Below are 22632 nucleotides of genomic sequence, written 5' to 3'. Positions count from 1 at the left end.
GGATGAACAAGTTTGATCGGAATTTGAGACCCTGAAGTTGAGGACTATTTATCGGGTGCAAAAATCACAACCTATAAGCTTTCTTTTTAAGTCCCAAATGTACTGGTGTTGCTGGCTGCGTACGAATCGGGCTGCCAAACGAAATAAGAGGCAACAGAAGAAAGATGCACAACCTAAAAACGTTGAAGAAAATTCAAGTAATCAAATGACATTGGTGTGCCGAAAAATGGTGAGAATTTTCTCTTTATTTATTTACATATCTCATCTATATCTTGCGTCAAGATAGTGTTACATCCAAGCTTGGCAGGGATGTGAAAGCCGTAAAGAAAAGGCACATCGGCCTATGTAAGGCATACAAAGATAAGAACCTGGTAAGTAGTATACATAAAAGAAAGAGGTTGCCTGAACATATAAATAGTGATCGTAATGTTAAAGAATGAGCATTTGGATGACAGAACAGAGCATCTTAAAACCACCCGTCGCTTCCAGAGTCAAACTCGTACAAATATTTGAAGCTGTTGTTGTGCCTGCTCCTAAGATTTCTTAAATAAAATAGCAGTTCAAGCTCCAACTTATCAGAGTCCGAAGCAGAGTATATCCCAGGGGATGAAACGTGGAGATGTCTGGTTTAGCAGCATCTAGAGATCAAGGGCAAACTTTCGACCTTGCTCTGGCCACCAACTTGGAGTAGAGTTCTTCATATTGTGCAGCAGAAGTATCCCAACTGAAATCTATGTTCATATCCTTCTGAACTAGCTGCCGCCAACTCTCAGGATTACTTAGGTAGTGTCTAAATGCACGTTCCAGAGCACCATTTAGTTCCTGGAAGTATTTACTTGAGTATACATTATGTTGTAGACTGGAATGATATGAATACTGAAGTGGACACTCGAGAGATTTTACAACATAAAGAAGAGGAGAAGATATTATATCAGATTTGAAGCCTCCAGCATCAATGGCAGATAAGAGAGAAGATCAAATTATAAATGCATTAAGGATATAGTAGAGGTTCTTACCTGTTCATCAGGGGACAAGAATGAATATCCATTTCGAAACTGAAGAGGTATGGTGTCATCATCAACATCAAAGACACTGTACAAGAAAGATTTAGTAATTCAAAGTTTCCATAGAAGCAAATAACTTAAACTATTTAATGCAAGTTACATAATGTATTAGCCATTAAGCGCCCACCTATCATTCAGACCACCGGTTTTTCTTGCCATGGGTATAGAACCATATCTCATTGCTATCATCTGGAAACCAAAGAAAAGAGGAAGTTAATATGAAAGCTCAGAATTGATGATCTGCTGAGATAATTTTCACAGGGCAGAGAAAAACTTCACCTGTGTAAGTCCACAAGGCTCAAAGATTGATGGAACGATGAACATGTCAGAAGCAGCAAAAATGGAATGGGAGATAGTTTCATCATACTTCAATATCAATCTAATATGATCATGATTCTCAAAATGGTTTGCAATAGCCTCAAATTCCTTCTGCAGATCAAAATAAAAGAAGAAATCCTGAAGTAAATTATTCAGATAAGTATGAAAAACAAAGAATTAGTGATTCACTAGAACAGATAGATACAACTGAGCACATACATTCTCTCAAACGAAAAAACTAAGCTCACACAACCATGTATAGAAGAATACAGCCACTATACACCACTTACTGATTGCATAAATGTGCAAACAAGCCACTAAAAACCAGCAAGTAAATTAATGTCGCAAGGATTTGAGCTCAAAACGGATGGTTAAGCATGCAAACAAGCCACTAGAATCCAGCATGAGAGACTACTGCATATTGCAACTGCGGAGATCTGAGCTCAAAATTTTGTATTCTATTACCAAGTTGAGTTAAAGTCTTGAAAGGATAGGTCAGGGAGGAATAATAAATGGAAGATAGAGAGGCAATAGATAGGATAGGTTTAGCTTTATTAGTAAGCTCACCTTTTTCATTGAGTTTATAGTAATAAGGTTACATCAGGAGGCTAAAAAATATGAGCCCTAATCTAGAAGAATAATATCAAAATATCTAGAGAACTGATAAATAGATTTATAAGCCGATTTTAGTTTATCAATAACACCAGGTGGGAAAATAGCCTAAATAAAATAATAAAAGAAAGGTAGAGAAGTACCTGAATATGATGTACGGGGCTTGAACCCAGAAGAACAAATTGCCCTCCTAGTTCCAATGTTCTATAAATCGCATGTCTGATGAGATGCACACCTTTCTGTGGCACCAACCTCGTTATGCATCCCACCTATCCAAGAGATCAAAGAAATTCAAGTATTCACCTAGCTTCACTGACCAACAGTCATGCTTAATGAAAATAAATAACAAAAAAATAAAACAATGATGCACGTATAGTCGTGTACCAATGATACAATTGTCAGAATCTCTGACATGATTTACATGCAGAGCAAATTAACAGAAATTGATACATTAACTTAAACAGAGGAGCAAAAGCTAATGTATAAGCTATTTGACATGTTGACTACTACCAAGTTCCAAAAGTAAAGAAAGAATAGCACTGCCCAAGTATGCCTTTCGAACAAAAATTATTGACTTAAAGTTGACTGCCTCTGACCATTGTACAATAGGTAAGAAAAAACTTTGTACAAAAGGGGGTTCCGCCCTTGTAAGAATGACCATGTATGCAATTTCCAAACATGCATGAACAAGTTGAGTTTAGTATAAAGCTCCAAGGAAACTGTAGGAATGAAAAAACAAATGACAGAGCTGTATCTATTATATTATTTTCTTATGTATGATTTCTCATAAAACCCAAAAAACAATGGTATTAATGTAGTAAAATCTAGTGTTTTCAAATAGCTGGGAAAACATGCATAATTAGAAAACTAAGATAGTGCACAACAAAGTGAAGCATTTGAACTTCAGAAAATGCAATTACCAATGGTCTCCTAACATCAGCAGAAGAAAGCCCTAGACTCTTTCTAAGAGCTTCTTTATTTTCTGCCTTCCCCTCCAGATCATTAGCACTGTACTGTACTTTGAGATATCCGTCGGTGGCAGGATTCCATGCATCAGCATCAATTCCATTGAGAATTCCAATGAACTTTTTAGCATGAAAGTTAAGTGTTGAATGGAGACCACGTCCACCCTGTAGTCATAGATAATACAGTTTAATGCAACAAGTGAGAATAAGGCTGATGCAACTAACACATTTACTATGATAAGTTGATCATCAATGTACAAGTAGTCAATTTCCTATGAAGAGCTTCAGAAACTACACAAGGAGCCTGATCTAAGTCCATTCCAGCCTCAATATACAAGTAGTCAAACATAATGTCAAAAGAATAAGCCATACCTCAGCAGTCCGCACCTCTTGTGCATAAGTAGGTGAAACCGTTGTCACAATATTAGAGAATACTACTGCACCCTGACATAGAGAAGCGTAAAATGTAAAAGGGATCAGCGTTTACACCTGAAAGTATGCTGATATGAAATAAATCCATTTACTATATACCTTAACAGGATTGATTCTATCATGTGCGGAGTTGTCCTGCATTCTATCAGGTCTGTTTAGCTGAGCAACGTCAAGACCACAAGACGCCAAGTCTGAAGCAGGTGCAGTGCCTTGGTATTCAAAATTGTGGCAGGTGAAACATATCCGAGCTGAGTTTAATCCCTTTGGGGCATATAAGTCCCAATAAAGTGGAGCCTAGAAAAGAACCAACTCGATAACTAAATTTGTGTCTCATAGAGAGAGAGAGAGAGAGAGAGAGAGAGAGAGACGTAGTGTCAAAGAAATAAAAATTGAGCTTAAAGGTCCATACCACGAAAGCTGTCTGCCAATCATGACAATGAATTATGTCAGGTTTTTTGCCAGCTTGGAAAAGCAACTCAAGGGCTGCACGACTGAAAAAGGAAAAACGTTTGAAATCATCACGTTCTCCGTAAAACTGTCCTCTCCAAAAGAGCTTATCGGGATGAAGAGGCTCAATAAAATATACGGGAAGACCTGGAGAACCAAAAAATATATGGTGAGAATGCAGTGCTAAAATGAAGTGCAGACAGATACATTGAAATTACTCACCTTCAACAGTGCCAACCCATATTTTGTTCTTATATAGTCGACCATCAAAATACGACTCTACTGCCACATCCAGAGCCTGTATAGGACAAATGTCACTAAAGAATTTAATGATATTCCTGTAGAAAAACGATCAATATTTAAAATAAAAATTAACAGACACAACATACCCTTAGGTCTCGAACACGATCATACTCCATGCAATCATATTTGGGAAGAATAATTTCCACAAGGTGTCCCTTCTTCTGCAGTGCTTTACTAAGACCAGCTACAACATCACCCAAACCACCGACCTGCAAAATAAAAGACCACTGACCCATACATAAATAAACAAAAATATATAATAAAAAAAATCTATTTTAATATCAACATATATCAAGCAAATGTATGATCCAGGACCTCTTTCACAAATGATAGACCTAGTTCACAGAGAAAATACGCAAGTGAACCTAATTACAGCATCCTTCACCTTTACAGCAACAGCAGATCAAGGAGAAAACAAAAGCTACACTAGATGCGATAAAAATGCAATAAAAACCTTTTCAAGAAGGCATGAAGAGCACTGCAGACTTCTATTACAACAGGGATGGGTTTGAACTAAAATTGTAGTGTAGGAAGTCCAAATCTAACATCCTCATAAGGCCCCTATGCCGACTGATAAGAGAAACTTTTGAATTTAGGGATGTGAATTAGGATCCGCACATTCCTGATGCGTATTTTAGATAGTACTAAAAGTAGTTTAAGCGGTCAATTTATCAAGAAATCAAGCAAGGATATAAAAACCAACAGAGGTTAACTGAACTTGCCTTAGCAATTGGCGCCATCTCTGCTGCGATGTGAACAACATGCAATCCTGAACTAAAAATCAACAGTGCTAATTAATTAGCATGATAAATATAAATACCTCTTACATTTCAGTAGTAGAAAATTTACCTTGTTTGTGATGATATTAGTCTAAGAAATGTAGTGACCGCCTCATTTACATTCTTTTCTTTGCATGCCATGTATGAGTCATGAATCCGTCGATCTCTCTTCCATACCATATCTCTCAAAGCCATTGCATCATCAACCAATATTTTCCTTTCCAACAACCAACCATCAATTACAAGCAATAAACGGCTCCAAAATTCCCATGGCATATCATCAACAGGTTCATCCATCGCCCTTTTCTTGCTTTCTTCTTTTAGAGTATTTAAGGTATCTTGAAATTCCTCCACAGATTCTTGATATAACTTAACATAAGCATGTATCTCTTCGTCCGAACGTTGAAGGCGATCCTCCATTAATTTAATCTTCTGTTGCATAAGCTCATTATAATGTTGCATCTTTTCTGATGACTCCTTGTACACATTAGCTTGTTCAAGAGATTCTTCTAATTTGTTAACCTTTTCTTGAATCTCCTGATTTTGCTGTAACACTATAATAGCTTGATCTGCCTGCTTGGTCGACTTATCTAGAAGTACTTGCAAATTTTCCACCTTTTCCCATAAACCTTTGCATTCAACTTTCAGATTGGAAAGTTTGGAAACATCTTCTTGAGAAACTAGCAATTTGGACTCCAACTCTTTCAGGGACGAGTCCAAAGCCGAACGTTGTTTTTCGAGCATGACCACACGTTCATCAGTGTTTTTCACACTATTGAGCTCCTCCCTGAGTTCCTGTATATCATTCCTGAGCGACACATTTTCTAATCTCAACGAACTAAGATTGGCTACAAGCGTATTGATGTTACTTTTGTACGGCAAAGAACCTTCTTGATTAAAAAGATCACTTTCACTCTCAAAAACCTCAACCCCGTTGCTTCTCTCCACATCACCACCACCACCACCGTTGAAATTCTGCTCATTCCGCATCTGGTTCAAGTGGTCTCCCAAGAGCTCCATCTTTACCTTCTCTTGAGCAGCCACCCTGAGCCGCGCGTCAGTCTCCGCCAATTTCATTTCCAAATCATTCATTTCTCCCTGTAAGCCCTCCTTCTCGGATAAAATCTTGTCAAGGTCTTGCAGAGCACTAACTCGCGCTTGATTCAGTAAATGAATATCTACAACCAACAAAGCAAATTAACACACATATATATATCATCACATCCACAACAAAAACAGTCACAAACACAAAACCAAACGACTAGAGCAGAATGACATCATACTGTTCTCAGCATTCCTTATCATCGCAACCAAATCCTGCGTAAATTTAACACTTAGGAAATGTTGAAATAGATCATAATAAATCAAGATTATAAACAAATTCAAATAGATGAGAGCTCATACCGAAGGAGCAGATGTAGTCAGAGCAGTCGGAATCGAATCATTTGAGCTGATGATCTGAACATCATCATCGGATACGCTTTCGGAATTCAGAACAGGGACCGAAGCAGCCTCCGATTCCGACTCGTCTTCTCCGTTTGACTGGAAATCCGCAGAAGACTGTCCAAGCGAGGATTTCTTCCTCACTCTCGGCCTCTTCTGGACACAAGTACAGCTGCGAAAAGACCTAAAATCGTCATTGCGATTCAATTGAAATTTAGAACGAGTAAATTAGCTGATCGATTACAACAGTTGGAAAGAGTACCTGAGATTGCGGTGGCGGAGCTTACAGGAGGAAAAAGAAGAAGCCGGAGAGGAAGCGAAGGAGAAGCGCGAGGCTGAATGAGAGAACCTGGAGTTGGAGTTGGAGCCGGAAATGCTAATCCCCTGGCTGACGAACCAGGACGTCAGCCTCACCGCCATCGATGATCAACCGGCGCCGGAGAGAGAGGATTGAATGTTTGGATCGGTGATGAGAGTTGAGAAAGTGGAGTGTGAAGCATGTACAGCCAAGTCTCAGAAAGGTACTCGAATCTTCTCGGTTTGCTTTCTTTCGTTAGTGATTTGTTTTTACCTCATTTGCTTGTTTTTGTTATTCAATTTGGAAAAAGAAAAAGGATTAGTGAAAGTATAATGAGGTGGAGGAGGACAGGAAAATGTGGGTTCAACGGCCTTACCTAAAAATCGAATGGTCAGTCCAAGCTTCGTCTTGTGTGGGGGTGTTTTCTTATGAAATATTGACTCGTTTGTGTGTACGTGTGAAACATGAGTTTGCAAGTGAGATTTCTGTGCTTCTGTAATCTTTTTCATGATCGGATAAGTAGGAGGTTGTGAATTCAACTCAGACTAGTTATTTTGTGTGTTTTACTTATCACGTAATTAATAAATCAAACTTTTCTTGTAGTAATTGTGAATTGGTTCGATCACTTGGATTAGTGACAGAGTAATAAGAAAATAGTTTTACTATTATTTCTGCTCGTTCTACATTTGAGTCCATGATGCACATTGCCACATTGTGATTGGTTTCATGAGAAATTATTATATATACCCGTCACATATCTCATGTGACGTACTATTTTAATGTTATTTGTCCATTTTTTACTGTGATTATTTCTGATTGTTTCTGATTGGTTCTTATATGTAAATAAACTTTTACAGTTTTCATCGCATGCATGTTAATTATATCAAGACGTAATATAATTGGTTGGGTACACCACATAGCAGTGTCACGTAGTGTGGCGGGTACACAAAATAATTACACAGTTTCATATATTTCTAACCATTTTGTAGTTGAATTTTGTACTTTTGGTAACTTTGGCTAAACACTATCATTCTACATCTATCTAACAAACAAGTATCTTATATGTTTTGTTAGGAAATCAATTTTGTGTGTTTACTTCTCAAACTCTTGTAGTAAAACAAATCAAACGTAAAATATAACTAGGTGTAAATGCTTCGTTTATCTCTTGAGTGAGCGTTGGAGGCATGCACGCGTTCAATAATTAAAAAAAAAACTAATGCTAATTCTTCCTTCTGTTGTGTTAAACTTGAGAACTTAATTAGTGGTAAATTTAGTGAACAGTACATTATCATTATTATTTAGAGCAGATACATTATTTGATAATCAGTAATAAGCAACACAACCTACATCGCTTTGATTTATTTGATTGAGCACTACTCCTCAACCATATAAAGCTTTAATTCCTTGAAGATCGTCTCCCTTCAAACTAAGAGATTGTCCCTCGGGTATGATTGGGTACATGGCAGCTCCCTCTATTGAGCTATGCCCAAGTCCCAGAAGGTGCCCTATTTCATGTAAAGCGACACTCTCCAAGTCATAAGTACCTGGTTTAGGCCCCGCCGACCAACTCTCCTCTGCGTCATAGTGGAGTCTCCCGTCCGGCGGGTAAAAAGCATGGGCCAGTTCTCCACCAGGCCCATTAAATGGATATTGGTCTCCGTGAGCTCTCCTCTCAAAACTAATCTTCAAATCTGCACTCCCGCTTTGGGCCTTGCTGAACTTGAAGTGAGTGTTCTTGGCCCAAGTTGCGAAAGCCTTTGCCACAGGACCCATGGCTTGGGATGGGGTGCTAGCGAGAAAACCATAAGTGAGATTGAACTTAGCGGAAGACCATTTTGGATTTCCATCTGGAAATGAGTAGTGAACAGAGTTTATATGAATTGAACCTGTAAAACAATTAATCAAGAGAAGCAATTAATACATCAATTTTTTACATTTCTATATTAAAAAAATGTCAGAGCGTGTAGATTGTAAGATAGGGTCTGCAAATTACGCTACCCTATAACTAAGTTCATAATCAATTTTTTTTAGTATGATGAAATGCGTACCGCGATTGATCCTGGTTGATCGCATGGATGAGGAGAAATTGATGATATCAGGCATACCACAACGAGGCATCATCATCTTTGATACGGTTTTGTCGTCCAACACTCCGGTGGCCTTGAGGTGGAAATTGAGCTGGTAAGTCTTGATGGCTTCCTCAAGGAGCTCGTCGAAATCATCGGTGTCAAAATGGACGTGGTTCTTGTAGTTCAAGTAACCAAACTTGTGTAGGTACTTCTTGAGTTCATTGATTCCCTTCACCCTGTCACCTTTGTGACACCCCTTTAGATGCTCAATGAACTTAAACGGAGATGAGCTTTTGCTAAGGGGTTCTTTTGCCGATGCGTTAGAGAGGAAAGAAAAGAGGGTGAGGAGGAGGAGAAGAAGGGTGACTATGAAAAGAGAAATATCAGATTTTGGTGTCATTGCTTCGAGATAGAGCATGCATGCATGGACGTCGTTGCAGAAGCCTCATATTCGCAATGGAATTTAAAGGCGATAGTAAGAGATGGAGTGTGATCAATTGTCTTCCCACAGAGTTGGTGAACGTCATGCATATAGATCGCTGTTGAGCTTAACAAGCAGAAATCATATAAAAAACATTCTTGCCAGAATATGTTGAGCTTAACATTTGGCAACACTCATTATCAGTTCGGTTTCTGTTATCAGACTTATCAGTTAGGTTTAAATTGTTGACGCAGAGAACTTTGCAAACGAAATAAAAGGAAAACTGATCGAAAGAACATGCAGAATAAAAGTAGGCAAACTAACCAAAGTTAAAATCATGCATGATCAATATCTAGGAAAACAAATACAGGGTACGTAGTATATAAGAAAAACTAATTATCGATTGATCTAGGACATGAGAAGGTCGTTATCCCTTAGCTTTTTCTCATTTAAACATTGAACAATTGGTAGCCTTGAAAGATGTTCGATTAGAACTCTTGGGAATCTTCAGCTTGCATGACCATTTACAGTTGTAAGACCTTGTCGAGTTTCCTTTAACTTGCATATATAGAAACCACCACTTCAAGTCTTCAACACTGAAACCTCACCGGCTGTTGCCCTTGATCGAGTAGCCGGGAATTGCGGAAACGTTGTGTTCTTGCGGTGTTTTTTGAGCGGCGGCAAACTCAGAGTCCAGTTAGCAAACCCCTCCTCCCTATATTTGGCAATGGCTTCGATTTTTCTGTAGAGCACATCTTTATTAGCGATGTGGTAATTATGGTTGAGGTTTCTGGAGGTGAGGTCGAACCCAATGCTGTAGCTGAGAGTGTCCTCATTGTTTCTGAGACTGAATTGAGCCAAAGTTGGTGACTGTAACTTTGAGGTTGGGTGGATTGAAGAAGAGTATATTGACCAGTGCTCCCGCTGCACAACCTATGAGCAGCATACAGAAGATGTCCGTGGTAATTACTTTTCCCTCGTGGGGGTACAATTGTCTTTTCAAAAACCTCTCCGATCATCACCATCAATTATAAAGGAATATCCGGCGTTTATCCGAGGAGTATTTTAACATGTGAAATGCTTGTACCATTGGAAACGTCAGATTCGCGCTATAAATGGACGAATTTGCGCTGCAAACGCTCGAATTCGTTCGGAGTAGTTACGCAGAAAGACAACAGATCCCTCAGTAAAAAAACAAAATACGTACAGTCGTAGCCATCAAAACGGCGCGTCGTTTGATAACATATCAAGAACCGTTGTTGTCTCCATGTCTGCAAAATTCCGGAGAAAGCGATGATGGAGATCAAAGAGCAGAAGGAGAAGGTAGACGAAGCGCCACCGCTGGAGGCCTAAACCGCCGTTTTACAACCCCTGCCGCCAACAATTTCCGGTCAGTTCCCACCCAACTTATTTGCACTCTTGTTATTGCTACCTTTCTGTTCTCAATGCAGGGTCTCATTGCGTCATTGGTTTGTGAGACTGTGCGTTACTTGCTACTTTTAGTTTTGAAGCTAAACTCTGTACAGTATGGATACGCCTTTACTACGTTCATACGTAAAACTCACTTTGAACCGGATGGTTTCCCTGACAAAGAACAACCGTACCCCCGAACGATCATATTGCTAATGAATCAAACTTAACTGCATTATTCGTATTTACGACTGACGTGAAATGTTTCTCTGTAGGGCGCCCTCCATGCAGTGGCGGATCCACGTGTGGGCGAGGCTAGGCAGCTGCCTAGGCTGGGTTTTTGCTGCTGGGTGCCGAGGATGAAGTTTTCCCGAAGAAATGCCATATAAAAATGGTAGTTTCCGGCAAGGCTGGAGGAAGAGATGATCTGCAGAGGAAAAAGATGGTTGTTGAATGGTTTCAGCCCAAAACAACATCGTTATGGGCTTCTTATTAATTATTAATCGATCAGTCCTCTCCTCATGGACCTTAATAAGTGAATCTGAGCCATCCAATTTAAATAGATGGCTAAGATTTGCTAGGATTCTGTTATCTTGTTTTCTATCACATCTCTAATTCTCGTCCCTTGTCACCTCTCCCATCTCTCTCTCCCCCTCATTATGTCTCCAAAGTTGGCGCAGTGATAAATATGATCAAATCTAACGTACTCACTTTCTATATCTCATGCCCTCTTCTCCTCTAAATTATCTATTGTCGGTCTCTCTCTCTTCCCCCAATATACTCTTTTTCAGGATAAATTTGATTTAAACTTTCAACAGAGTTTCATTACAAACAAGAACAAAGCAATACAAAATTCGAATTAGAGAGATGCAAATTTCAGAAAAGTTCATCTAAGAACAAGTAGTACTGGGGCTCTTTGAATTGGTTTGTCCAAGTGTAAACTTTTGTCTTAAGATCAACATTAGCTCCTCAAATATTTACTTACCCAAAATTGTAATAGCCAATTGTGAAAAAAAAAGACAAACAAGGAGAGAGATGACCATTAGGTTCAATACTTTGCATAAAGAATCTCAGCAAACTCATCATCATTCACATGGTGCCATATCCATCATCTTTCATAATTTTATAGAAACCCAAAACACTGTCAATCTGTGTTTGCTCCGACCAACACCTCATCTATCTCTGCATACTAATTCCATAGAAATTTTTTCTTGCCTTGGCTGGGAAAACTTTCTGGATCCGCCACTGCCTCCATGGTCTGTCTCCACCATCCAATTCTGTTATGTACTTATGTTCACTAAGAAGCAGCTTATATGAGGCACATGTGTTCAAATTGTATATAGGGAAACTCTTGTTTTGGAAAGTTTGATTTCATAAGTGTAATCCTTTTTCTCTTCTTATATATATTTAGAGAATGTTGTACCTGTATCTGAAACACATATTCTGAACTATGAGGATAAAACCAGACAGATTTGACGTTACGTTAACTGATCAGTTGGAAAAATTACTCACAGGTGACATACAGAAACACAGGAGCCTTCCATCTATATGCCCAAAGTGAAATGGAACTTAAAGGCGATAGTAAGAGATGATGTGTATTCCTACAATTCTAAGGTGAATCTCATAACCTAAGGGACTTAATCTTATGAACGATCGTTTGCAGAATATGGGAAAGTATACCGTATAGAAGAATCTAGGCATGATCTACTATCTGTTTCTTATTTTGCAATATGATTTTACAGTAATCTCCGTTCTGTTTCAATCTAACTAAACCGATGATCAAACCTGCTCGTTCAATTTTAAACACAAAGTTTGACGTTCCGATCTAGCTACATTACTACAGTAAAATTAATCTTGTATGTGAAGTCTACCGGTACCAGGTAACCAGGGCTTTTCTGCAGCACAACCACAAATCAACTTCAATTTTCAGAATACCAATTAAATTCATGGCAACACAATGCTTAATTAATTACTCAATTTCATCTCTCTCTTTCTCGTCGCCTATAATAAAAATCACTGTTATCTACACATTGTAGACCATCGCTCATGTGTATGAAGACGGTAAAAAACAACAAAACAAAATGACGAACTAACGTTCAAAGTTATTAAAACATCCGAGGCGACAATACGGTAAAATGAAAATTTTACACGACCGCAGTAACGGCATCGTTTAAGTGAAACCAGCTTACGACGTCGTTTTGGTCTCTTGGGCTCTAAAATTGAGTATATATAATAATCGAACGAACCCTCTTGTTCACGATGATCAGAAGAGAAATCCCAGAGATTGATATGGAACCCGTCGCCGTCCCCGACCCGGAACCCGTCATCGTTACCGACGCGGCACGCGCCAAGGTCAAGGAGCTCGTCTCGTCCCATCCTGTGCTCATCTTCAGGTTCTCTCTCTCTCCATCTCCTTGTTTGTCTGTGTTTGATAAATACACAAAATTCTCGATCGTTTTTTATAACCTAATTTGGGAATCTGATATTGATTTTCAGCGAGAGGCTTTGCCCCTTCTGCGTGTGCGTGAAGCAGCTCTTCTTTCTGAGATTGGGAGTCAAATACAAGGGCATTGAATTGGACGAAGAGAGTCAGTACCCCACTCTTCTCACTCTCTTTGATTTCGTACTCGTATACCGTATCGATACTCGTATGTATTTTTTCATGTGTATCTTTATGTATGTGTAGCTGTTGGTGAAATTGTTGCTCAGTGTTTTTGAATTTGTGATATAATTGGCTATGCGATGATATTTGTGATTGGGACAATATGCGGTTGGTTGGTTGAGACATGGGACAAATTGGTGGTTTGGTTGAGATTTGAGGATGACTACTTCATTGATGCTGATGGTTTTTTTTTTTTGTGGTATTGTGAAGGTGATGGTAAGGAGATACAGGCGGCGGTTGCTGAGTTGACTGGACAGCAGACTCTGCCCAATGTTTTCGTTGGCGGAACTCACATTGGCGATTGCGACAGTAATATCCCGACTTGAATCCCTGAACTTTCCATGTTATCGGTTTTAGTTTTTTTTTAGTAGTGTTCTTCCTTGTTGATGATTTTGATTCGGAACTGTTTTGCAGCAACTTGGGATTTTCACAAGGAAGGTAAACTGGTCCCTCTGCTCACTGAAGCTGGAGTTACTGCCAAATTACAGGAGCTGTCAATAAACGAAGGATCCCAAGCTGCTTCTGCTGAAGTTGCTTCTGTTTGATGACTTGATCTGTAAACTGTGCTTTTTTCTAGGCACATTGAACTTTAAGGGCTGTATAACGTTAGCGCGCTATAATTTTAGATTTCTGACTTATGGTTTATTTGGGCATGTTTGTGTTTTTCTAAATCACTTTACTAATGTGCACTTGATCATAAGTTGTCCTTGATCAAAAGCCAACTTCCCTCTACAAATGGATAGAGACAAACTAAGTTTCTTTCTTGACTTTTTTAGTCTTCCAGTAAACCCAATGATTTGCATGTAATGTATGTGCTATGCTATTTTTTTTCCGGCTTTTCTAATATGAATTGAAAAGATTGTCGCAACTTAACTAATCTACAGAAGCAGAAGCTTCAACTTGTGGCCTAATTGGACCATTTTTGGCCATTTTGTTCTAAATGAGTAAATGTATTCCAAACCTTCTTGCATACAAGATAGTGATTAGTGAAGATACATTAACAAAAGCGCTTCATGAAACTCAGCCCTCGAGGAAGGGGCACAATTCCAACTTATTAAGAGTTCAGGGTTTAACAAGTCAATATCGACCGTCCATTGCTAACCAATGGCCAAGATCAACTCCCACTTTCTGTTCTTCTTTCTCAGCCAGTTTTTCTAACTCTTATCGAACTCGATCTCCCTGTCTTCATCTCCGTGTTTCAATCCGAAACTTGACCAACGGTGGTATCAGAATCTGTGAAGCTCTCCTGGCGTCAACGGTGGCGTCAAAGCTAAACCTCGAAGTTTGCTGAGTCGCCAGAATCTGAAGCAACAGTGAGAGAGAGAGAGAGAGGCACCTATGTTGTGCTAGGACCATAGCATCAGGTATTGTCTTCTTTCATATCAAGATAGCTTCTTTATGTTTCGGGTCGATTTATATGCAAGTGTATATCAATGTTTTTAATTATTGGATGAACAACCTTTCTCAGTTCTGGGTTATCTCGAATGTAGTTTCCGGGGATTTATCTTGTTGACTTTGTAGACTCATTTGTTTGTTATAGCTGAAATGAATGGATTGTGTTGCTTCTGTAGTGCCCTTTAAATGAATTGTATTGATTGGGGGAAGACAGAAATAAATTAGAATTATTTGTGTTGCCATTTTGCCTATATTGTTGAAAAGTTTTGATTGTTTTAGTGAGAAAACGTGTAGATTATGATTGGGGATTTGTTACTTTTGTACTAGGTGTCAGAGACACGAATACTCACTGAATCGAATTTTGTTAAATGAAGAGAACCACCAATTTGCTCCAGAAACCTTCCTTCTCTTTGTCTTTCCGCTACCCTTTTTGTTCTGCTACCCAACCTGTTCAGCCTGTGTATGACCTCAACAACTGCATAGCCTCATTGAAAGCATGTGCTCTCAACAAGAGCCTCACAAAAGGAAAACAAATCCACGCCTATATTCTCAGAAATGGCTTCCTTTGGGCTCCTCACATAACCAGCCTCGCTCCTCAGTCCATAACCAGCCTTATCAACATGTACTCCAAGTGCAATCGAATGGGTCACGCTGTTTCTACCTTTTACTGTGAGTTCCATTATCACAATCTGTTTGCTTACAATGCAATCATTGCTGGGTTCTCTGCAAATGGTTTGGCAAGAAATGCATTTGAATTTTATAATAGAATGCGGTTGACTGGCATCCTGCCAGATGCGTTTACGTTTCCGTGTATGATCAAGGCTTGTAGTGGCGTGCTGGAGGTTATGAAGATTCATTCCTTGGTGGTTAAACTTGGGTTGGACTTGGATATATATGTTGGTAGTGCTTTGGTGAATACATATTTGAAATTTCTGTTTGTAAAGGAGGCACAGACAGTGTTTGAGGAGTTGCCTTATAAAGATGTTGTGCTCTGGAATGCAATGGTTAATGGGTTTGCACAGATTGGACGTTTTGATGAGGCTTTGATTGTCTTTAGGATAATGGGTGAGGAAGGGGTGATGCCCAGTAGATTTACAGTAACTATGGTCCTGCCGATCTTCGCCATCATGGGAGATTTTGACCATGGGAGAGCAATGCATGCATTTGCATTGAAAATGGGTTGTGATTCACATCGTGAGGTTTCAAATGCATTAATCGACATGTATGGAAAATGCAAGTTTACAGAAGACGCATTGGAAATTTTTGACATGATGATTGAGAAGGATATATATTCTTGGAACTCAATTATAGCAGTGCATGAACATTGTTATTATCATGAGGCCACTCTCCAGCTGTTCAGCAGAATGTTAGGTGCTGGGATTCTACCCGATATAGTGACCTTAACAATAGTTGTTCCAGCTTGCGCTCATCTAGCAGTGTTGATGTATGGTAGAGAAATTCATGGTTTTATGATTAAAAATTGGATAGGAAAGGGGGATGTGCAAATGACCAATGCAATCATGCACATGTACTCTAAATGTGGGAGCATGAGAAATGCTTTGAGGATTTTCGATCAGATGAGAAATAAGGATGTAGCTTCATGGAATATCATGATCACAGGTTATGGCATGCACGGAAATGCTAATGAGGCATTAGATATGTTCTCTCGCATGTGTGAAGCACAGATTGAGGTTGATGAGATAACAATGGTAGGGGTGTTGTCTGCATGCAGCCATGCAGGGTTAGTGAGTGAAGGGCGTGAATTATTGAGACAGATGAGCTCAAAATATAGAGTTACTCCAACCATTGGGCATTATACATGTGTGGTTGACATGCTTGGTCGAGCTGGACATGTAGAGGAGGCATTTGAATTGTTGCAAAACATGCCTGTTCAGGCCAATCCTGTGGTATGGAGGGCATTGTTAGGAGCATGTCGACTTCATAGGAATACGGACATTGCAAAAGTTGCTGCACAGAAGCTTATGGGACTTGACCCAGTGGGTTCTGGTAATTATGTGTTAACGTCCAATATTCTCGTAGATACTGGTGAATTTGAAGAGGTAACAGAAGTTAGACATAAAATGAAGGAACATAATGTCCAGAAGGCACCAGGCTGTAGCTGGACTGAGTTGAAGGATGGGGTGCATGCTTTTATTAACGGTGATAGGGCCCATCCTAAAGCCAACCTTATCTATGCTCAATTAGACTCATTGACAGCCCGACTTCGTGAGCATGGATATGTGATGCAGCTGTAGAACTTGGTTCCTGTTGAACTCAGCATGGTAGTTCTCAACTGAAGATTTTTCCTTTTAAGACAATTGACTTTCCAAAGACATAGGCAATTCCTAGGACAAATGAATCACTTTCCTCAAATAATCATATTTGCTTTAGCTGTTGTGTATTTAGAATTACTTTTCTTTCCTTTAAATATGAGCTTAAATGAATTTTGTTTTTTCTAGTTTATTGCATCTTTCATGTGTATGGGCTTATGGGGTATACATGTTTGTATTTGTTGCTTTTGTATTTTACATTATATACTTGTTGAAGTTTTGTAGATTGCCTTTGATAATCTTTGTTGATTGATTGATTGATTTGCTTTGGCCTTATGTTTCCTTTTTGGCAATTGGTGGCTTCAAACTCTGCCTGCTTCAGTTTCCTCTCTTGTCCTTCTCATCTATCAAGGAAGAAAAGGATTTTGATTTCTCAATCATGGCTTGCGTTTTCACAATTAGTGTGGTACTCGTAAATGTGATTTTGATCTTGATTCGCCTGCTCTATGTTCTGTGCCGAACCGGCAAACCCCTCAACACCAGAGGCTCACCGGGCTCAGCACCACCATCCCTTAGTACACTGATTATATTAGGCTCAGGAGGTCACACTGCAGAGATGCTCAACCTGTTATCGGTGCTGCAAAAGGACAGATTCTACCCCAGGTTCTACATTGCTGCTGCTACTGACAATATGAGTCTTCAGAAAGCTCACTTGTTAGAAGAGACTGAGGGCAAGGTGGAAGGGATTATAGGCTCACGGTTCATGCAGATCTATCGAAGTAGGGAAGTGGGTCAATCTTATATAACCTCTGTTTTGACAACTTCGATTGCTATTGGTCATGCGCTTTGGCTAATGCTAAGAATCAGACCTCAAGTGGTAATATATAATTTTTAACCTCATTTCTATTTCATTTGCTTCTGGATATTATCCTAAATCAACTATTTGTGATCAATTGGAATTGCAGATTCTATGCAATGGGCCTGGGACTTGTGTTCCCCTTTGTGTAATTGCATTCTTATTCAAGGTTTGTGGGCATCTTATAGACTTTCCTTTTCTTTCTCTGGGCTATTATTCTTTGGATGTGATTAATATAGAGTTCTGATTCTTGAATAATAATAATGCAGGTTGTGGGGATTAGATGGTCATCTGTGTTTTACATTGAGAGCATAGCAAGAGTACAAAGGCTTTCCCTAAGTGGCTTGCTTCTTTACAAATTGCGCATAGCTGATCAGTTCTTTGTCCAATGGCCGCAGCTACAGAGAAAATATCCTCGAGCTCACTATCTTGGCTGTCTCATGTAGTCGCTTTGACCTCCAATATAGTCAACATGCCACAAGTTTTTACCTACTGCAAGTGATTCAACTTCGCTGACAACTCGGAATTAAACTTCATACTGACGAAAACGTTTTATATCCAGTTATCCACCCAGGAGAACTGGGTCACAACTAGTTTACTGCTGGTAACAGTTATTGTCCAATACTGATTTGTGTCAATTGTAATATCACAGTGATGCCATTTTGAATAGCTAAAACTAGGCATTGCTGGCCTTTAATTGTAAGGGGTTGATTTCAACAGAAGATTCAAATCCTTTAAGGTTCCAAAGAAGAGAAATGCTGCAACAAATAAATTATATACTTTGAATATGATGAACAGTATTTTCAGTTGACACCTAACCAAACGAAAGTTGCTAGCTCATAGTTTTCCCTTTCTATATCCATTGTCTCAGCAGCTAGTCTCTTTCAGTAAAGGAATCATTGAAATTTCTGTTACAGGTTTGGTTTCAGGGTTGGAGCTTGGATTATATATGAAGCAAATCCCCAGATTGTCAACACTGTTGCAATAAGCTTTATTCCATCCATACTTTCATTGAAAGAAATAACTGCGAGAATTGGAACAAATGGCAAGCCTGAAACACATATAACATTCGAGAATAAGGAAGAAACCTCAAAGATCAGTCCTTTTGCGCCAATATTGAAAGCTTGCCATGCTGCAGCTGTGCAAATCAAAGTCACAGAGTAGTGCAGCCTCCCCAGTTCAAACTCCTCCATCTCTCTCTTTAGATCCTTCATCTCTTTGCTGACGAAAAGTCCAACTACATGTGTTACCGTTGCTACTATTGATCCGAAAATTATCAATTCCAACACAGCGGTAAATGTATTTGATTTTAGAACTTTTTCGAAGGCTACCTGTGTGAGGGAAAACATCAAACCATAGCCAGCAGATGCACCAATGGTACACGTGATTCCGATTATGAACTTCTCTTTGGAAATTCCAGCTACATCGATGGAGTTGGCGTGAAACACAAGTAACATGGAGGAGATGGTGAGAAGTACTAGGGAATTGACCATGTATGGTGTGTACTTCTGGGAATTGAAAAAGAAGGAGAAGAAAGCATTGAAGACCAACTGAGATGCACAAATGAGTGAAAATGTCGAAACTGAAAGGTACAGAAGTCCAATGGAATACAGAATGCTGTCTGCTGCTAGTAGTACACCAAAAGAGAGATATATTAACGCATGAACTGATGAAGATGGCAGGTTCACTTTGCTTTCTGTAGTGACCTTTTTGGATGATGAACAGTGGTAAGGAATTAGGATTGGAAACCCTATAAATTGCACTAGGGTTGCCATCCATATGCTGTCCCCACCTTTGTTGTAGTACAGTCGTCCCAAGAGTATAGCTGCTGACTGACCAAACAGAACAAAGTGTGTAGCTGGCGATACGGAGCCACCGCTTGAAATTTCTGGGCTGAGAAATTGCTGGTTCAGCTTCTTGAACTGGTATGAGAGAAATATTTGGATCATAAATAGGTGCAACTTTATTTGTGATTAGTTAACCAATAAGTTCATTGTTCTACTTTCTATATGTATATAAAGGGAAGATGTTTCAATGCTAAAGAGTGTACTTTTTAAGACCCTTTTCAGGTTCCACAAAATTTAGTACTATCTTATATGAAATCACAAAACTACCATGGTAGTTTCTGATATAGAAACCTTATAGAATAATCAGACCTTCAACCATCTCTTTGTTCACATTTTTTGACTCACCTATGATGTGGAGTGGCAGATCTTGAGCCTTGCCCATGTCCGAGGTAGGAGTGAATGAAAAATATTGGAGAGAGAGAGAGAGAGAGAGAGAGAGAGAGAGAGAGAGTCATAGATGTCCATTGTGATTGATTTGAGGCCTTGCATCATGTTAAACATTTACAAGAAAACATTTGGGAATCAGGATCGATCAGTTTCTGTCTACATAGTTAAGATTTAAAACATGCTTTATGCTGAGTATAAAACGATGTGCTTTTATCAGGACAGGGGCATCCATTTGTCCTGAGGACTAATCAGCATGTAAATAATTCATCGTAAAGGTAAACAAACCTTTAAAACTGTTCTAATATTGCATAAGAATTTGAATAAATACATAAATATAGAAGGCTGACTGTTCAACTTCTAATGTTTTCCAGAGGGACATCTTTACATACTTGATCACTGGCACCTTTCTTCTCACTCTTGGACTTACGATCATCGAGGTAGTGCTGATAAACATATGAAAAAAATCCCCAGATAGCCAAAATCAGGGAGCATGCCTTTATGCCATTCATTTTTTCATGGAAGAAGATCACAGCTAGAATTGGAACAATAGGCAAACCCACAGCACCGATAGAATTTGAGAAGAGCGATGACGCCTCAAATATCAATCCCACAACTCCCACCTGAAAGAGCTGCCAATTAATGGCAGTCCATGTTACATTCATAATATAAGACACCTTCCCTAACTTATACACCTTCATCTCATGAGGTATACCCTTCCAGTCTCCACTAGCAAAAAGTCCCACCAAGATAATAGTGGTTGCAACAACTGACTGATACACTGTCATGTCCATGATCGCTCTAGATGTCTCTTTTTTTATAACCTTTGCGAAGGCTAGCTGCGTTAGAGAAAGTGTCAATGCATATCCAGCTGATGCCGCAACAGTGCAGATGAAGCCTATTATGTACTTTGACTTGGAAATTGTACTTGCATCACCATTGTCGCCTTGAAGAACTAGGAGGCCGGATGAGATGGTCAGGATGACAAGACAGTTGACAATTAAGATAGTGAATTTCTGTTTATTGAGGAAGTAGGAGAAAACTGCATTGAAGGCGAGTTGGGATGCAGATATGAGAGAGAATGTAGACACAGGAAGGTAATTTATTCCTATTGAATACAAGTAGTAGTCTGCTGCTATCAGGCTGCCAAGAGAACCATAAACTGATGCAAGGGCTATTAAAGACGGTGGCTTTGGCTCGATTGTACTGTTTGTGGCTGGAGGTTTTTTGTTCCATGCTGGAATGCAATAGTATGGAAGGAGGATAGGAAAGCCACAAATTTGTACTAGTGTAGCAAGCCAGTTGCTTTTACCACCTTTGTCAAAGTACTGTCTTCCTAAGAGTGTTGCAATTGCCTGGCCAGCAAGGACAAAAAAAGTGTACATCGACATTCTAAGCCACCAGTCCATACCTCTGCGCCGAGCCGGCTGGTTCAGAACATCTGGTTGGATATTTGCTTCATTATCTTCTTGAACTGATCATTAATACAAAACATATATCAAAGGATCAGTAGTGGAATTCATGAATCAAAGGATCATGATATGATCATATCTGTAAGTGATGTATATTATCAAAGCCAAACTGGAAAAACTTTTGAACCAAAACAATTACTGATATTCCGTCTCCAATGGTTTTCTCTTTTTAATATATATTGTACTACTAGTTAATAGTTATACATCTATGGTTTCAAAAGGTTTTGGACTTTGATAGTAGAAAAAAAATCTGGGATCTTTTACGCTTATCCATCCACCCCTGAATTTAAGGACTATCATATGCAGGGTCAAGAGAACAATCAGAAAACAAAATTTAAAAAAAAGCAGCAGTTTCCATATATGGTTAGTAGATGTTGTTATTGGCTCATACATGACAGTTGCTAATATAAATTCTAGACTTATTGCATGCAGTGAGAAGTCTAAAAAACCAGTAACTGAATGAACTAGTACTAGTCGACATACCCGTGATGCTCAGCTGCCCTTCTTGCGCTTCTAGTTGTCCCATCACTCCCATGTCGAAAGTCGAAGATCAAACTTCAGAAAGAGAGATTGAGAGAGAGCTTATGTCAATTACACATTAAATTTTGGTACGTACCATGCTATCTGGAACAGAACAGAAGAAATAAGTCAAAGACTAATGGATATATGAGTACCTCTAGAATCTGTAATCCTTTTACTGAAAGAAAAGTGTCGATTGCTTTTGGATTATCGAGAATACAGAGAGAAGATATATGATCTTGTTACTACATCTCTATTTATAGAGGATAGTTTATTGCAAGTACTTCATGCATGGAATCCACATTGATTTCTATTCCAATTATAACATAGTAATCTAGTAGGAGATCAATTCTTTTATTCTATTGTCCCTAATCCTAGTTTGACATAGACACAAATGGTACACCCAATTTGGGTGTGATGCTGTATCTACATTCAAGTATAGGTCTTTTAAGATTACAATTTTGTGTTCTCTGACGAAGCAGCCAATGTTAGATTGGATTTAAATTCTATAGATGAATGAATGAAGTTCACAGGTATTATATATGTCAGATAATTGACTTTACGTCTCCATGTGTGATCAGATTTGATTGTGGGATACTGGAGGTCAATAAGATTCATGTCTTAGTAGTTAAACTTGGGTTGGCAGTTAGATGCACACGTTGGTAG

General features: G+C 39.0%; 6 protein-coding genes and 1 pseudogene across 7 annotated transcripts; 3 read left to right on the top strand and 4 right to left on the bottom strand.

The window, feature by feature from the left end:
* Window positions 1–192: 192 nt before the first annotated feature.
* Window positions 193–6924, bottom strand: LOC126786555 (probable starch synthase 4, chloroplastic/amyloplastic). Of its 2 annotated transcripts, none has more exons than XM_050512405.1 (16): window positions 6626–6924; window positions 6325–6535; window positions 6204–6237; window positions 4991–6098; window positions 4864–4915; window positions 4228–4368; window positions 4061–4136; window positions 3801–3985; window positions 3491–3685; window positions 3332–3403; window positions 2915–3124; window positions 2138–2263; window positions 1344–1493; window positions 1192–1253; window positions 1017–1092; window positions 193–822 (listed from the first exon to the last, which is right to left on the bottom strand). In XM_050512405.1, exons 1-16 carry the CDS (start codon window positions 6781–6783, stop codon window positions 646–648), a joined length of 3033 nt encoding a protein of 1010 aa, XP_050368362.1. In that variant the 5' UTR covers window positions 6784–6924; the 3' UTR covers window positions 193–645. The 2 variants fall into 2 exon arrangements, with proteins under 2 accessions (XP_050368362.1, XP_050368363.1); XM_050512406.1 differs by having other exon boundaries at window positions 4228–4350.
* Window positions 6925–8041: 1117 nt separating this feature from the next.
* LOC126788714 (metalloendoproteinase 3-MMP-like) lies at window positions 8042–9130 on the bottom strand. The gene is made up of 2 exons (XM_050514730.1): window positions 8710–9130; window positions 8042–8547 (listed from the first exon to the last, which is right to left on the bottom strand). The coding sequence occupies exons 1-2, from the start codon at window positions 9128–9130 to the stop codon at window positions 8042–8044; spliced, it is 927 nt and encodes a 308-aa protein (XP_050370687.1).
* A 3684-nt stretch (window positions 9131–12814) lies between these two features.
* LOC126788409 (glutaredoxin-like) lies at window positions 12815–13990 on the top strand. Its single transcript, XM_050514399.1, has 4 exons — window positions 12815–12954; window positions 13058–13149; window positions 13434–13532; window positions 13638–13990. Exons 1-4 carry the CDS (start codon window positions 12821–12823, stop codon window positions 13766–13768), a joined length of 456 nt encoding a protein of 151 aa, XP_050370356.1. The 5' UTR covers window positions 12815–12820; the 3' UTR covers window positions 13769–13990.
* Window positions 13991–14432: 442 nt separating this feature from the next.
* On the top strand, window positions 14433–17079 carry LOC126786508 (pentatricopeptide repeat-containing protein At3g14730-like). Its single transcript, XM_050512351.1, has 2 exons — window positions 14433–14587; window positions 14946–17079. Exon 2 carries the CDS (start codon window positions 14987–14989, stop codon window positions 16871–16873), a length of 1887 nt encoding a protein of 628 aa, XP_050368308.1. The 5' UTR covers window positions 14433–14587; window positions 14946–14986; the 3' UTR covers window positions 16874–17079.
* On the top strand, window positions 16767–18556 carry LOC126786510 (uncharacterized). Its single transcript, XM_050512354.1, has 4 exons — window positions 16767–16900; window positions 17271–17765; window positions 17854–17913; window positions 18014–18556. The coding sequence occupies exons 1-4, from the start codon at window positions 16898–16900 to the stop codon at window positions 18188–18190; spliced, it is 735 nt and encodes a 244-aa protein (XP_050368311.1). The 5' UTR covers window positions 16767–16897; the 3' UTR covers window positions 18191–18556.
* Window positions 18557–18655: 99 nt separating this feature from the next.
* On the bottom strand, window positions 18656–19973 carry LOC126785887 (purine permease 21-like; annotated as a pseudogene).
* Window positions 19974–20328: 355 nt separating this feature from the next.
* On the bottom strand, window positions 20329–21973 carry LOC126785885 (probable purine permease 10). Its single transcript, XM_050511556.1, has 2 exons — window positions 21931–21973; window positions 20329–21449 (listed from the first exon to the last, which is right to left on the bottom strand). The coding sequence occupies exons 1-2, from the start codon at window positions 21971–21973 to the stop codon at window positions 20329–20331; spliced, it is 1164 nt and encodes a 387-aa protein (XP_050367513.1).
* Between the last annotated feature and the right edge of the window lie 659 nt (window positions 21974–22632).

The sequence above is a fragment of the Argentina anserina genome, chromosome 3 (assembly GCF_933775445.1).
Source record: "Argentina anserina chromosome 3, drPotAnse1.1, whole genome shotgun sequence".
Taxonomy (NCBI): domain Eukaryota; kingdom Viridiplantae; phylum Streptophyta; class Magnoliopsida; order Rosales; family Rosaceae; genus Argentina; species Argentina anserina.
This window is presented reverse-complemented; position numbering and strand designations above follow the sequence as displayed.

Bases quoted from the DNA above. Each gene is read 5' to 3' on its own strand.
- LOC126786555 (XM_050512405.1), bottom strand. From the start codon at position 6,783: ATGGCGGTGAGGCTGACGTCCTGGTTCGTCAGCCAGGGGATTAGCATT. The intron at 4,369-4,863 runs GCAAGTTCAGTT...TGTATGGGTCAG, and splicing joins AGATGGCGCCAATTGCTAAG to TGGTCTTTTATTTTGCAGGT. The intron at 2,264-2,914 runs GTAATTGCATTT...TCTCTTGGATAG, and splicing joins CTGATGTTAGGAGACCATTG to GTGGGATGCATAACGAGGTT.
- LOC126788714 (XM_050514730.1), bottom strand. From the start codon at position 9,130: ATGACACCAAAATCTGATATTTCTCTTTTCATAGTCACCCTTCTTCTC. The intron at 8,548-8,709 runs GTACGCATTTCA...ATTGTTTTACAG, and splicing joins ATCAACCAGGATCAATCGCG to GTTCAATTCATATAAACTCT.
- LOC126788409 (XM_050514399.1), top strand. From the start codon at position 12,821: ATGATCAGAAGAGAAATCCCAGAGATTGATATGGAACCCGTCGCCGTC. The intron at 12,955-13,057 runs GTTCTCTCTCTC...ATTGATTTTCAG, and splicing joins CATCCTGTGCTCATCTTCAG to CGAGAGGCTTTGCCCCTTCT. The intron at 13,150-13,433 runs GTCAGTACCCCA...GGTATTGTGAAG, and splicing joins CATTGAATTGGACGAAGAGA to GTGATGGTAAGGAGATACAG.
- LOC126786508 (XM_050512351.1), top strand. From the start codon at position 14,987: ATGAAGAGAACCACCAATTTGCTCCAGAAACCTTCCTTCTCTTTGTCT.
- LOC126786510 (XM_050512354.1), top strand. The intron at 17,766-17,853 runs GTAATATATAAT...TTGGAATTGCAG, and splicing joins TAAGAATCAGACCTCAAGTG to ATTCTATGCAATGGGCCTGG. The intron at 17,914-18,013 runs GTTTGTGGGCAT...ATAATAATGCAG, and splicing joins TAATTGCATTCTTATTCAAG to GTTGTGGGGATTAGATGGTC.
- LOC126785885 (XM_050511556.1), bottom strand. From the start codon at position 21,973: ATGGGACAACTAGAAGCGCAAGAAGGGCAGCTGAGCATCACGG. The intron at 21,450-21,930 runs GTATGTCGACTA...ATTAATGATCAG, and splicing joins AGGGCAGCTGAGCATCACGG to TTCAAGAAGATAATGAAGCA.